This window comes from Lithobates pipiens, unplaced genomic scaffold (genome assembly GCF_037356315.1).
Source record: "Lithobates pipiens isolate NorthernLeopardFrog02 unplaced genomic scaffold, aLitPip1_a1.2 Scaffold_23, whole genome shotgun sequence".
NCBI classification, from domain to species: domain Eukaryota; kingdom Metazoa; phylum Chordata; class Amphibia; order Anura; family Ranidae; genus Lithobates; species Lithobates pipiens.
Genome location: NW_027507785.1, coordinates 90,054,287 through 90,069,236, shown reverse-complemented (window position 1 = coordinate 90,069,236; position 14,950 = coordinate 90,054,287). Strand labels below are relative to the sequence as shown.

At 41.8% G+C, this 14,950-nt stretch overlaps 1 protein-coding gene across 1 annotated transcript in view; it reads right to left on the bottom strand.

Annotated features, from left to right (window-relative positions):
* The window catches only part of IL17RD (interleukin 17 receptor D), a 116,987-nt gene that overhangs the window by 26,130 nt on the left and 75,907 nt on the right, over positions 1-14,950 (bottom strand). The window contains exons 3-6 of the mRNA XM_077452029.1: positions 13,567-13,686; positions 8,819-8,937; positions 5,859-5,979; positions 880-924 (exon numbers count right to left, since the gene is read on the bottom strand). Of these exons, the coding sequence (XP_077308155.1) occupies positions 880-924; positions 5,859-5,979; positions 8,819-8,937; positions 13,567-13,686 (405 nt within the window). The remainder of the gene's footprint in view (positions 1-879; positions 925-5,858; positions 5,980-8,818; positions 8,938-13,566; positions 13,687-14,950) is intronic.

The window sequence follows — 14,950 nt, the reverse complement described above, 5'->3', positions numbered from 1 at the left end:
CCAACGATGGGGTACTATTCCTCCAAATATTACCAATGATGGGTCACTATTCCTCCTCCTACAGTTTACAAGAAATATGTAATTTTACTACCCCAGTGACCACCAAGCCTGGGGCACTTTCCACTCTCACTGGCCACAGTTCACAGGTCTCAGAAGGCTGCAGGTCCATTCACAAAGCAATGCGACTCACACATACACAGGGGAAAGACGGCTCTGAAGCTATAAGAAGTCACAGCCGACTCCCCTAAGCAAACATGTCAGACCAGTCGGTGAATGTCCTATTTTTAAAAGTCAGCTGCTGATTTTAATTTTTTTATTTTTTTAATAGGTTACTAAAGTCCTGAAAATTCTCGTATGCCAGAAAAAAAAATCGGAAGTGATGTCATGTGAAATTAAAATAAGAAAATAAAGAATATATAAAAAAAAGAAGAAATTAAAATAAGAAAATAAAGAATATATAAAAAAACAAGTGATGTCATGTGTTGTAATGTATTTGTATTGTATTTTCGGACGACAACTGTACTGACTAAATGAAAATCGTCCGATCTGGTATTGTACGAGCAAAATTTTCGTGCTTGTCCGATCTAAAAATATATTGAATGAACTGTCATGATCGGCTCTCGAAAGCTCTGCACTAACGATCAGATTATCGTGTTGAAAGCGGTATTTTTCTTTCGATGATCGGATCGTGTGTACGAGCCTGAAGTACAAAAATGACTGATTTACACAGGACAGCTCACTTCTTATTTTCTCTTGTCACTAGAAAAACAACTGGATTAGTGATGTCTTAAATGATGATTTCTGCCCTCCAATCAATAACACAATCAGATGTAAAATGAATAGGGCAATGTCCAGTATTCAGGGACAGAGATTACTTACATGGCCTGCAGGTCAAGTTGTCTGGCTGCAGTAATGTCTCGCATGCTAGGAAAAAGAAAAAGTCAGTATAAATGCACGATGAATATTTGGCAATTAAACGCTTTATGCTTAACAAACTCCTACATACAGTAACTGAAGAATAGGATTTGCTGTATTGGCTGCGGCAGTTGGCAGATCGAGGCTATGCTGTTTTCTGTGGAGCCGGTCCATACACTACACCTTATACAAAATGAAGCCATACATTTCTCTAGCTAGGTATGAATCCAGCCAGAAGTCTCAACTTATATTTTAGTTTAGTTTGTTTTCAAAAAGAGAAGGAAATGGTTGGAACACTATCAGTTTTTTTTTGGGGTAAACTTTATTTTCCAAATTTCCCGAAAAGTCTGCATACTGGCCATTTCTATTAATGTAGGAAGGTATATAACCATTAAATACCTGGTGATCCTGCCAGGCCCTATTAGTATGCCATACTTCCTGACCATGCTATGCACAGAAGCCGATCTACGATAACATGGTGAGTCTGTGTCCCTGCTTCCTCTAATGGGACCTATAGAAGAATGCTGGGCTGATGGACCATGTTCCTATAATCATATAATATAATGTAGCATCGCACGCTAACACACCCTTACCCAATCTGATTATTGACAGCAGCTCATCTTCTTGTGCCACCCTATTCTCAGAGCACTGGAGGTAGAAGGGCAGGGATATACAATTAGCAGACCTCCAGCTGTTGCAGAACTACAAGTCCCATGAGGCATAGCAAGACTCTGACAGCCACAAGCATGACACCCAGAGGCAGAGGCTTGATGGGACTTGTAGTTTTGCAACAGCTGGAAATCCACTCACCTGGGCTACAGAGATCTTATGACTGCAGCAAAGTAGGGGGAATAAAGCGATTTCGGAGGGTTTTCACATTGTTTTGTTTATGAAGCTTACAGCCCTGTCATTTGGTTTTATACACTAATGTCTTTATATTTACTTTACAAGCCTTGTTTTGGATATTTTTGCTTCCTGTTCTGGTTACCAGGACAGGAAGTGAGGGGTAATGTCTCTAACAGAGACACCATTAAAATGAAAAAAACTTTTATTTGTAGTGTGGGAGGACAACTAATTATTTTTTATTGCTATTTGAATTTCCTTATAAAAATTCCCTACACTTTCTGGCACTGTGACATCATTATAACAGGAATTGAAAGAAAATCTTCACATACTTCTTCAGTTCGCAAGTCTTCTATTTTTTTCGAATTATCCAGAATTCTTCCAATCTGACATTGATCACTATGTTATATCGCACCACGTGGGCAGCACAAGTGCCCACGTGGGTCGTTGGTTCAAATCCCAACCACAGCACTACCTGCACAAGTGGGGTCTGCACAACTGCGCACTGGGGTCGTCGGTTCAAATCCAAACCACAGCACTACCTGCACAAGTGGGGTCTGCACAACTGCGCACTGGGGTCGTCGATTCAAATCGCCACCACAGCACTACCTGCACAAGTGGGTTCTGCAAAACTGCGCACTGGGGTCGTTGGTTCAAATCCCAACCACAGCACTACCTGCACAAAGTATGCATGTTCTGTCTGTGAGCATCAGAACTGGACCACCAAGCAATGGAAGAGGTGGCCTGGTCTGACAAATGTTTTTTCTTTTACATCATGTCGATGACTGGCTGCGTGTGCGTTGCTTACCTGGGGAAGAGATGGCACCAGGATACACTATGGGAAGTCTGATCCATGGAGACCCCTCCTCGCAACTTACAGTAGTACCTAAAGGATCTGCTACTGATGGCTTAGTGCCAGATACCACAGCATACCTTCAGAAGTCTAGTTGAGCCATGCCTCTATGGGGTCAGGGCTGTTTTGGTGGTAAGCTCTAATGAGCAGGGCCCTCTAATTCCTTCTGTATTGAACTGTATTGTAAACGGGGACCTACTCAAAATTAATTGGGTGGTCATAACGATATAGCTGATTAGTGTATGTATTTAAACAGAGGGGGAGGGTTCCTAAAAATGATACACACAGAATCTGGCGCAGCTGTGCATAGTAACCAATCAGCTTCCAGGTTTTATTGTCAAAGCTCAATTGAACAAGCCAGGGGTAGAAGCCGATTGGTTACTATGCACAGCTACACCACATTCTGAGTGCTCCAGTTTTAGTAAATCTCCCCCTAATGCATTTATTCGTCTGCCTGGAGATTCAGCTTTAAATGAATGTTATGCACCCAGGCATTTCCCCATGTGTGGTCACCCCAGGCAGATAAGGGTGTCCTTGCCCTAAAATGGAAACATTAATGACAATGAACGACACTGTGTACTGAATGCTACATATGTTTAGGTGAACATCAATACAGTACCTATTGAATTGTGGTGAATTGCGTTGTGAAATCTTGAAACAATGAGCTCTTAAGAGGAGAAGATCAGAGCATAGGAAACTGGCAACCTCTTCTGTCTACTTGTGGAAAACATGAGCTATCGGACTGGAAAGCAGCCAGGATGAAGAACTCTGAGCAGGCTGATGCTTTGGGCTTTCTGGGACATACTCAGTTGGTCCTGTCATATTTGTTGTGGCTTGACATAAGTGTGGGGAGGAGGCAATAAGAGTGCGGCTTTTGGACTACTGTATTCAGCCCCCCAGCAATCCTTCCCCTGACTTGTTTCCAGAATTCCATCAACAGATCCATCTAACATAAATACACGCAATTCAATTTACAACTGTTTACACTGAGGTATCCTGCAACAGCCAAACATGGGAGCTGGGTTTACAGCAGATAAATGCAATATGCGCCCCTCATGCTGTTCCGGGGGTGTTTACACTGGAACATGTGTCACCCAAGTAACTGACAAGTGAAGAGACCCATCTAGACTAGATAAGCAATGGGGAAAAGCTGAATGTGGATCGCCACACAAATAACTCAATTCACAGCTGAACAAGATAAATAGGAACTGTTTTACCAGATAGATTATAATTCTGATCAGCCAGTTTTGTGATTCACACACCCTACCCATCACAGCAGTGCACAATCTTTGTTTTATAAATACATATTTTGCACTTGGCAAAGGATTGCCAGAGCACTGCAGGTTAGCTGAGAAATCACAGCCAAAGTTGTTCCATTCAGACCCAGCTGTCTCTCAATATAACATGAGACTGAGCTGTTTGAAATGGAATTAGTTGCACTGACCTCAAAAGAGAAGTATGGCTTTTTTTTAACCTAGGAGGATGTAACATCGATCCGATGCTGCATCTGTCCCCCTCTGGCTCCACAGTTAGAACTAAGCAATCAAACACCGCTGATTGCTCAGTTCTCCCCTCTGCTCTGAGCAGAGAGTTGGTGACTGTCAGTTAGCGGCTCTCTGCTCTTCTCTCCAGGGCCCACTGGAGCGTTGGGTTGTGGAGGGGACGGGGACTGGCTCAAGCTCTTAGCGGATCACTGAGAGGCTGAGCCAGGTGCAGGTCCAAGGTTCTGGGTGGATCCCAACCATATGGTGGGGATCTTTTCAGAGCCTGGACTAGCTCTGTGACGTCAGCCAACTGCGGGCTCATGGGTCAAATGGGCAAGGCAAATGGGTCACAGAAGTGTGGAACGAACTGCACTCCTCTGATCCCCAGGAGAAGTGCAGCCAAAACAGCTTTGGCTGTACTTCTTTAATTTAAGCTTAGCAAAAGCACAAAACATAAATGTAACACATAGCATCTCACCAGTCCTTAGATGCTGCAGATGCACTAGTTTTCTTCTTTCTGAGCTTTTTTTATCTGTATTTATACCTTGCCGTGTTGTGCAAAACACACTTCCTGTCCCTGGGTGACAACGCTCACCTTCCACCCTATAAATGAACCATGGTAGTCACCCAGGCTGAACATCAAACGTGTCTGCTGTTCATCCCCATTATGTGTGAAGTGATGGGATAAGTAGTTTACACAAGACAACATTGTTTTTTTGCTTCCAGTTCAGCTCATAGGATGTGACAAGCACACTGCAAGACCAACAGGAATTTCTGCACTTTCTGAAAATATTTTTATAATGAAAAATGAAATCTAATGTAGCCACCACATCTAAGGGCTGGTAAGCTGCAACATATTACATATTTGTTCTTGGGATTAGGTAATATTTTATTTCTTTTGATAAACCGACAGGCTTTTTTTTTTTAACATGGGTGAGGGAGCAATGAAACCCAATTTCAGTAAAAATGTTGCTGAAAAAATGTTTCATGCTGGATCAAGTGGGAAAGGGTTAAGAACTCTGTCTGGCTTTTACTGCCCTCTAAGTCCATAAGTAGAGTGAGAAAAGGTTAAAACATCTAGCATTATTTTTACTGCTGTCTGTGCCTTCTTGCGCCTTTTACAACCACACCCATCCCTTTCTTATAGGGTGTCACATGGACAGGAAGTAAGATCAAATCTCCCCAATCTAGTCACAGACAGAAATAAACAGGAATTTTAGATCTTTACCACTCTTTCAGTCCTGGTCAGAAAATATACGTAAATTGCTTGCTCCCTTGTTCTAATTGTACCTGCTTCTACCCAATCAAACGCACCAAGGAGTTCTGCTTGAATCAGCCACTAAACCACTTTTTCCAAATGTCATCTTCGCTACCTCTTCCATTACTTACCCAAACTGAGTCCTTTTACTTCAAGTTCACCAAATCTCAAGCCCTGATGAATAGTTGGTGCTCCCAAAACGTGTTGGCTGTTCAAAGCTACCTATGCTATGAGTGGACACTAATTATAATAATGAAGGATTTTGACCTCCTAGATCTGTGGTCTGGTGCTCTCTTTAGACTTTGTAAACCAGTCTTTAAAAGGCAATCTGTGTTGGCATGAAATGGAAGGACATTTTCTATTATCACAAAAATGGAACTCCAAAGTAAATTTCCCCGAAGTGCTCCTTTCATTATATAATATACAACACCCAGAGAAAACCTGAACCACATATACAGCATCTGTAGAACTATATGGTTAGACTAATATTAAGGTCAGAACTTACGTCGGGTCCTGAAGAAAAATGGGTGATAGTTGCTTTCGTTTTTTATTGAAGGAAACGGGACAATTTTCACAAAGTAATCAGTCTCAAACTTCAGGTTCATAAACGGCTGAGTCTCCATAACCTGAAAATAGTAGAATGGTAAATCAAGAGAAAACAAAGAAAGATAGCAATATTGAATCATATGTTTTGGTTTTTAAGTACATCAGGGCAGCACAGTGGTGTAGTGGTTAGCACTTTGGGTCGCTGGTTCAATTCCTGACAATGTCACTATCTGCCTGGAGTTTGCATGTTCTCCCTGTGCCTGCGTGGGTTTCCTTCAGGTACTCCGGTTTCCTCCCACAGTCCAAAGACATGCTGGTAGGTTAATTAGACCCTGTCTAAAAATTGGCCAAAAAATATGTGTATGTGTTTGTAAGCGAGTCGGGACCCTATGGGGTAAAGTACCACGCTGTACCGCAGATGGACACCAGTGGCAAAGTGCCCTGAGGCGATTCAGTTTGCATAGGTAGCACTATACAAGTCATTCATCTATAGCCGATTTTCTTTTTTTTTTTTGCTTAATTTTGGAAAATGTGGGGAATGGTTGAAATCAAATCAAGTTTTTATTTTTGCTATCTTGTCTCATTGGGTTTTCACACACTTTACTAAAGCCACTATAGGAAGTGGCTGGACATCCAAGAAAGGGCAAATTCCCTTTGAAGACAGTTGGCACAAGTACAGGTGTCCCCATTGAAAGATCACCTACTGCTCCAGTGACCACCATAAAATTTAGAATTTCCCCTTACTTTCTGTTTTGGTGATAATGGCCACCAAAACAAAGAGCGACAGTGGATCTCCCCATCAGTTCACACAAGGATTTTAAAGTGATACTAAAGAAACACTGTTTATTTTACATTGTCTCTTATATTTTTGTATGTGTATGATGGCAGTTTAATTATTTTAATAAACAAAAAACCCCATCTAAGTACCTTTTTTCCTAATCAATATACGGCTGTCACATGACATGACACAGAGACATTTGAGTACTGTATAAAGCCTAGTACACATGATGAGATTATCGGACGAATGATCGTCTGTTTTTTTTTTTTTTTTTTGCATGTTAGTCTTTATTAGTCTTTATATCGAAAACGAATAGGTTACAAAAGTAGGAATATTCTCGTTCGAAAGAATAAAAATTCAGAAGCGATGTAATGCATTTGTATTGTATTTCTGTCCGAAAACTGTACAGATTAAACTAAAATTTTCATGTTTATCTCTTCGGAAAATTAGATTAGCATATGATTGCTTCAAACGCAATATTTTTTGTAGGATATTCTGATCATGTGTACTAGGCTTAAGGTTTGGAAAGTTGCTGGAGCCATTCAAAGAATACCGTATTTATTGGCGTATAACACGCACTTTTTACCCCTGAAAATAGGGGGAAAATCAGAGGCGTGTGTTATACGCCGGCGGTGGACCATGGAGGGGGATGAGTGCCACTGGAATTCACTGAGATGTCATCTTCTCTCCACTCAGCTCTCACTCTGCTTTCTCTCACGTCACACACACACACACAATCCTGCCTCTGCCACCGGCATTGGACCAGTGTTCTGCCTATCACAGAAGCTGGTCCAATGCCGATGGCGGAGGTGGGACTGTGTATGTGTGACGTGATAGCCAGATGGAGAGGAGATGACGGCTCGTGATTTCCTGATGTTCAGACTGCATTTATGAGAGATGGTGAGGCTGCAAATTAGTTTAAAAAACGGCATTAATCAAGCTGCATTACATAGTTACATAGTAAGGTTGAATAAAGACACCAGTCCATCCCGTTCAACCTGAGTGAGGTGTCCACAATTGTCCCTATCCCTTTACATTGCACACTCACATGGGTCTGTACTCTCAAGGAGCCCACAATCCGAGGTCCCCATTCTTATACTAGGGCTATTTTTGGACAGAGGCCAATTAACCTACCTGCATGTCTTTGGAGTGTGGGAGGAAACCGGAGTACCCGGAGGAAACCCACGCAGGCACAGAGAGAACATGCAAACTCTAGGCAGGTAGTGTCATGGTTGGCATTGATGGGTTGCAGATGGACATTAATCGGGCTGCATTGATGTATTGATGGGCTGCAGATGGACATTAATCAGGCTGCATTAAGGACATTAATCAGGCTGCAGATGGGATGCAGATGGACATTAATCAGGCTGCATTGAGGACATTAATCAGACTGCAGATGGGCATTAATCAGGCTGCATTGATGTATTGATGGGCTGCAGATCCACATTAATCAGGCTGTGGATGGGCATTGATGGGCACTGATCCTTAATTTGCTTCAAAGTTGTTTATTTAAAAAATATGTTTTTTTCTTGAAACGTCCCTCTTTTAATTTAGGATGCGTGTTATACGCCTGTGCGTGTTATACGTCGATAAATACGGTAACTATAGCAAAAATCAGTTATCCCTTAAAGCTCAGTTTATGGCATTTTATAAACTTTTATTAAGTGTTCATGAAAAAAGGGTAAAACCCGGGACTGGCAGCACACTAGAGCCTAATTGCGAGTCTCCGCATTTCATCACAAACACCCTGCTCAGTGCTCCAATCATCAACACTGCTCGGGGGAACATGAGCTTTGTTAACTGGAGTGCTGTAGAGGAGTCAGATCACTGGAGAACAAAACTGCACCCAGTAAGAGCAGTGGACTGGCTCTCCAGTGTGATGGCACAGGGCAGCTGCCTACAGTTTCAATCACAAACACATGCAAAAAGTGTCATATTCTTTACTTTTACCTGAGTGTGTAACAAGTATTAAAAGTGTGACTTTTACTGGGCTTAATAGAGAGACTTGCTGATGTCCTTGTGTTAAATTATGTTATATAAAATAATGTATGTTTTTTTTTTTGGGGTACTCCTGACAAAAATACGCTATAAAGAGACAATTGAAAACATCAAATAGTATAAACTGGTTTTACAGCACGTACAACTTTTTTAAAGCTGGAATTTAGCTGCCTGGGGTCCTTAAGCACCATCTGCTGACACATCCGCCCCTCGGATTTCAGTTCTTCCAGAATAATGCGAAAACCTTTCAGATACTCGATGCCTGGAAAATACAACACACACATTCAAGTTAAAAAAAACAGCTAACACCTTCTCTCACTTTTTAAAGACATGTTATACAGTTGTTAGGGATGCAGCCACTATCGAAAACCAAAAAACACAGAGGCTTGCCAGCCCCGTGACTGTTTAGTGTCCTTGGGCTAAATGAAGACAATCTGTGATCTTGGCATTTATACATTTTGTCTTGTAGGTTGCATTACGGTAATGTAACCCCCTCTTTGCACAATGAACAATGACGCAGAGACATACATTGCTATAGGCAGGTCTCAGTAATACACAGATTTGTGTTCCCAAGGTAAAGATTGCGCTGTGTGTTTTGGAGAAGAGTCAACAATTTCAGTTTTTGGCTCTTCACTGCCGACAGAAGAAAAGGTCTGTTTGTTTTACTAGGCAGACCTTGAAAGCCAGGATCCAATCTCCTTCCAGATTATGTAAGTTTCTGGAAGCCAGGGCAGGCTGGGACGTGTAGTTCTGCAACAGCACAAAAGCCTCAGAATCTTCTAATCCTACTATCAAAAATTTATGTTTTTTTTACTTCCAACTGTCCAACTGTTAATTTTGTTTTATTGCTCCAGTTATTAATAAATAAACAAAATAGCTAAAGGTCAACACATGGCAAGCCAATGGACATTCAAGTATTTATACAAATACAGCAAGTGAGCTTTAAAACAAGTCTTCATTTACCTTTCTAGCTAAGGGCATTGTGGAGCAATTTATTGTCAGTTCACAGCAGAAGCACTGAAATAATTTTAAATTAATGGCATGCCTTTAAAGTGGTTCTGAACCTTTTGTTTGCTTTTTTATATTATAGTGGATATAAACCCATTGATTTAAACAGTTAAAAAAAAAAGGCATGCCGGGAATGCTAACTGCACATTGGCTGTGCTTTCAGCCAAACTATCAAACCATCCAATGGCTGGTGTCATAACGAATCACATGTGCAGTACCATAGCAGTTGAAGATTAAACAGAGACGGCAGCTTCCTTTGCTGAAAACGATAGGGGAGTTTACTTCCACTTTAAAACGACAAACATGACTATACTTATATGCTCTGTGCAATGCTTTTGCACAGAGCAGTCCTGATCCTCTTCTTCTGGTGCCCCCATGGACATCTGTTTTCCATGGGGGCACCTGTGTGTGCTCACACCCGAGTCCCGCTGCTGAATCCATTGGCACAGACAGCGGGACTTGGCCCCATTCCCGTGTCACAGCATTTGATTGACAGCTATCATGCTGCCCAATGGGGAGGGAGACAGAGGCAAGAGCCGCTGCTGTTGTGCACATCACTGGATTGGGCTCAGGTAAGAAAAATGGGGGGAGGGGACTGGAGTGGGAGCTGCAACCCAGCAGGTTTTTCACCTTAATGCATAGAATGGTCATGCCGTTTCTTCAGGCGCAAGCATATATGGTAAATATCTTCTAAATCGTGCAGGTTTAGGAGATATTTACAGTACTTACAGGTATTATTATAGGCTTACCTGTAGGTACAAGTGCTGTAAGGCCCCTTTCACACTGGGGCGGTTTTCAGGCGCTACAGCACTAAAAATAGCGCCTGTGTAGCGCCTGAAAAAACTCCAGTGCTAGCTGCATCCTTGGAGCGGTGAAGGAGCGGTGTATTCACTGCTCCTACCCATTGAAATCAATGGGACACCGTGGCTATACCGCCGGCAAAGCGGGCTTTGCGTGCGGTTTTTAACCCTTTTTTGGCCGCTAGCGGGGGTTAAAACTGCCCCGTTAGCGGCCGCATACAGCCGCTAAAACGACGGTAAAGCGCCACCGCGTCGCTCCCGCCCCAGTGTGAAAGGGGCCTTACAGAGTTTACAACCACTTTAACTGACCAAATAGGCACCAAAAATGTGGCAAGCAAGATTTTTAACACAGCAACAGAAGCACATAGGACCAGTGTGAAGACATATATAGAATTTAAAGGGATGCTATTCTATGCTTTTCTTGCACTTTTTTAATCCAAAAGTGCTTCAAAAACTGTCCGGCGTGAAAGCAGCCTATCGACCGAAAAGGTGCTGATAATGACCGAAAATAAATTCATATTTATTTAAATTTGTGATATTAATTAAAAAAATTAATATAATGCAATTATATATAAAAAATATATTAATTTTTTTAACTGTCCATTTTGGTTTTCGGTCAAGTGCATCCTGAATTTCTGGTTTCGGCACAGAATTTTAATTTCAATGCACTAGTGACAACGCAATGCTAAATTTTAGAGTCAAGGACAGAGCGTGGTCATCCTCTAACAAGAAGTGCCTAAATAAGTACTGTATCTACAAGGCAAGGTCACTAGGTATTATATAATTTAAAAAAGCAAATTAAGGACTCTTGTGCACAGCTGTACATTAAGGTGCAAGGCTGAACAGAGGAAAATCTGCCTGTTGCTGTGACCTCCAGGAGCCACAGTTGCAGTGTAATTTAGGTCATGTAATGTAGAATATTTCTTTAACAATAAGCTCATATGCTTATGCGCTAAACTGTAAGTGCCCGCGGTTGCGCGTGTATAGCCACGCACAGCATTTTTTGCAATATATGTCAGTTGGCTAAGGCCCCTTTCACACTGGGGCGCTTTGCAGGCGCTACAGCTCTACAAAGCGCCCTGAAACACCCGCTGCTGTGTCTCCAGTGTGAAAGCCCGAGGACTTTCACACTGGAGTGGTGCGGTGGCATGACGCTAAAAAAAGCCCTGTTAGCAGCATCTTTGGAGCAGTGCGCTTGCAGGATGTAAAAAAACCTCCTGCAAGCAGCATCTTTGGAGTACCGCTTCTTCACTGCTCCTGCTCATTGAAATCAAGGCAGGGCAGCGCGGCTATAGCCAAATAGCGCCACTAAAACGGTAAATTGCGCTAAAAATATCGCCGTTTTACCACCGACGCTGCTACCGCCCCAGTGTGAAAGGGGTCTAAATTACATTGCAGCTGTGGCTCCCCGGTGCCACAACAACAGCCAAACGTACAACCTTCGCTGTAATGTCCGGCCGTGTGTAAGAACCTTAAAAGATTGACATCGACTTTTGAAATTATATGCGATTTTATTGATTGGTTTAACATTTACTTTAATGACCTGAAAAGCTCCATTCTTATGAATGTTGGTTTAGCCAGCAAGATGGCGGCCTATGTTATCCGGGCATAAAACCCACTTCAAAAATGACCGTAGTTAATAATTCATGTAAGGCAGAAACCGCACTTCACTTTCTGAAATTCACAACCCAATGAAACAAAAAAAAAATGAAATGGCTTTCTCTTCCTGAACCTCGATATTTCATAAATATTTTACAGAGCCTGTTAGTGGCCACCAGAGCTTATAATTTCAAACAATAAATGGAAACTACATGTAGTTCGTGTTATGAGACATATGTTTTATGTGTGTAACATGATGTCCCCACTGGATGAGGTGGAAATTTAAAACAATAATGTTAAAAAAAAATAGTGTTTTAATAAAAGGCATATATTACCAATGTCTGTTATTTGTGTCACTGAGTGCATATAAAGGGTCTCATACTTCAATGTAAATCTGGTGACTGTGTCCCAAAATGAATTCAATTTAACCATCTCCATACTGCCATATTGCAATAAAAATGGGGAGGTGGACATGTACTTCCGAAAACACACTTCAGCGGCCAGGAAAAAGATAATAAAACTAGGAAGCTTGCTACGTTTTTTGTTTTATGGTAGTTCCAAATACATAGTGACTGAAATGTGTTTGTGACTCTGATCTGTGAATAGAGAAAGGAACAGCACAATGGAAGAAGCTCACCCGCTTCCTGTTCTTAAAGAGGACCTCCGCTCAAACAGCTAAGTGCACAGTTAAAATTCAATATAACCGTGAAAAAATATTTACCGTGTCACCTCCCCACACTCACCGTCCCACTGTAATAATAAAAAAAATAAAAACAAACAGGCGAGGTCTTTTTTTCTGCCTTCCTGCTTTAAATACCTTATGTTAGATTGACAACACTGTGCATTGCTGCGTATGCTCTGCTCACAGGGTGGTTACTCCTAAACTGATGTTGGAGGAGAAGGCCTGGCCTGCAGTCTCCGCTCTAATTCATCCTACTGGGTTGAGGCCAGGACTCTGTGCAGGCCAGTCAAGTTCCTCCACCCCAAACTCACTCATCCATGGCTTTATGGACCTTGCTTTTTGCACTGGTTCAAATCATTTGGTGGAGGGGGGATTATGGTGTGGGGTTGTTTTTCAGAGGCTGGGCTTGGCCCCTTAGTTCCAGCGAAGGGAACTCTTAAGGCGTCATCATACCAAGACATTTTGGACAATTTCATGCTCCCAACTTTGTGGGAACAGTTTGGGGATGGCCCCTTCCTGTTCCAACATGACTGCGAAGCAGTGCACAAAGCAAGATCCATAAAGACATGGATGAGTGAGTTTGCAATTCGTATTTCAATCAGTACTGTTTTTTCCTTTTAAACCCATGCTGGGAGACGTAACAAAAAAAAAATGCTGGACATTGGGCTTTAAGTCACTGGTGCCCAGACAAAATGTTAAAATCATTAGTATCAAATTGAATATGAAATAACTATAACATGTTTTACATTCACCTTAACTTGCAGAAGGAACAAAGTGGTCCATCTCATTCATTTTAACTTACCAGTAGGACTAGCTGTCCACATTACAGTAACAGCCACCTGGTCGTTGCAAGCATATTGGATGATGGTTATATTCTGCATCTCCGCTATAAGATGCTTCCCACCAAAATTAACTGTACAATCTGTAGAAAGAGAAAGAGAAAGGGGTTTAAAGGCTGAGTATCTACACTGCATCCTCTGTATACACTGCAGTATATACTCAATCTTGCAAACTGCAAAAAGGCCGGCTATGTCATGATTAAAATCCAATCCATCCACCTGTCTATTTATCCATCCACCTGTCTATATTTATCCATCCACCTATGTCTCTAGTTCTACATTTTTGCATGTCTGGTAAGGGTGGATTAAAAATCAGAAAAAAGGGGACAGAGGAAAACGAAATAACTTTAAAGGGGGGTATTCCAAAATCTAAAAAAAAAATTAAAAAAATAGAGATTACAAAAATGTATGTATAGCCAAACTTTTCTTTTCTATTTTTTCTAATTTTGGTATGGATGGAAGGATTATAAGGAAGAATGTAAATTTGTTATTGCTGTCTATGTCCCCACTAGGAAGATTCACTCTCTATATTGTCTTGGTGATCGTTGTTATCGAGAGAGAAAATTATATAAAAAAATCTGTCACCAGAACAAGGAATATGGAAATATGGAAGAGCCAATGTAAAATTCTTGAGTGGCACATTAAAGTGGCTGTAAAGGCACAAGGATTTTTACCTTTGTGCATAAAGGTAAAAAACCTTCTGTGTGCAGCTGCACCCCCTCTCCCAATACTTATCTGAGCCCCCTCTCAATCCAGAGATGTCCACGAAAGCCTTGTCTCTCTGGGAACTCACACTCCTGATTACCTTTTGGCAGCAGAGGGATCCATTGGCTCCTGCTGCTGTCAATCACAGCCAGTGAGCGAATCATGAGACCGAGGGGGCAGGGCTGAAACACAGCTCAGTGTGTGAATGGACGCACAGAGCTGTGGGCTGGGAGCGCGCCTGCTTAGGTGCCCCCAGAGCCAGCTGCTTGCTGTGGTGGCACTAGTCAGGAGAGAGGAGCCAGGAGCACTGGTAAGGGACCCCAAAAGAGGAGGAGCTGGGCTGCTCTGTGCAAATCCACTACACAGAGCAGGTAAGTATAACGTGTTTGTTATTTTAAAAAAAACAAAAAAAACAAAAACAAGTCTTTAATAACACTTTAAAAATGTATTTTATCCTTAGATAAATGTAAAAAATTTTTTATTAAATATGGAAACTATACTTATGCCGCATACACACGATCAGAATTTCCGTCAGAAAAATCTTGGATGGTTTTTCAGACGGAATTCCACACTCAAGCTTGCCTTGCATACACACGGTCACACAAAAGTTCTCTGAACTTTTGACTGTCAAGAACGCGATGA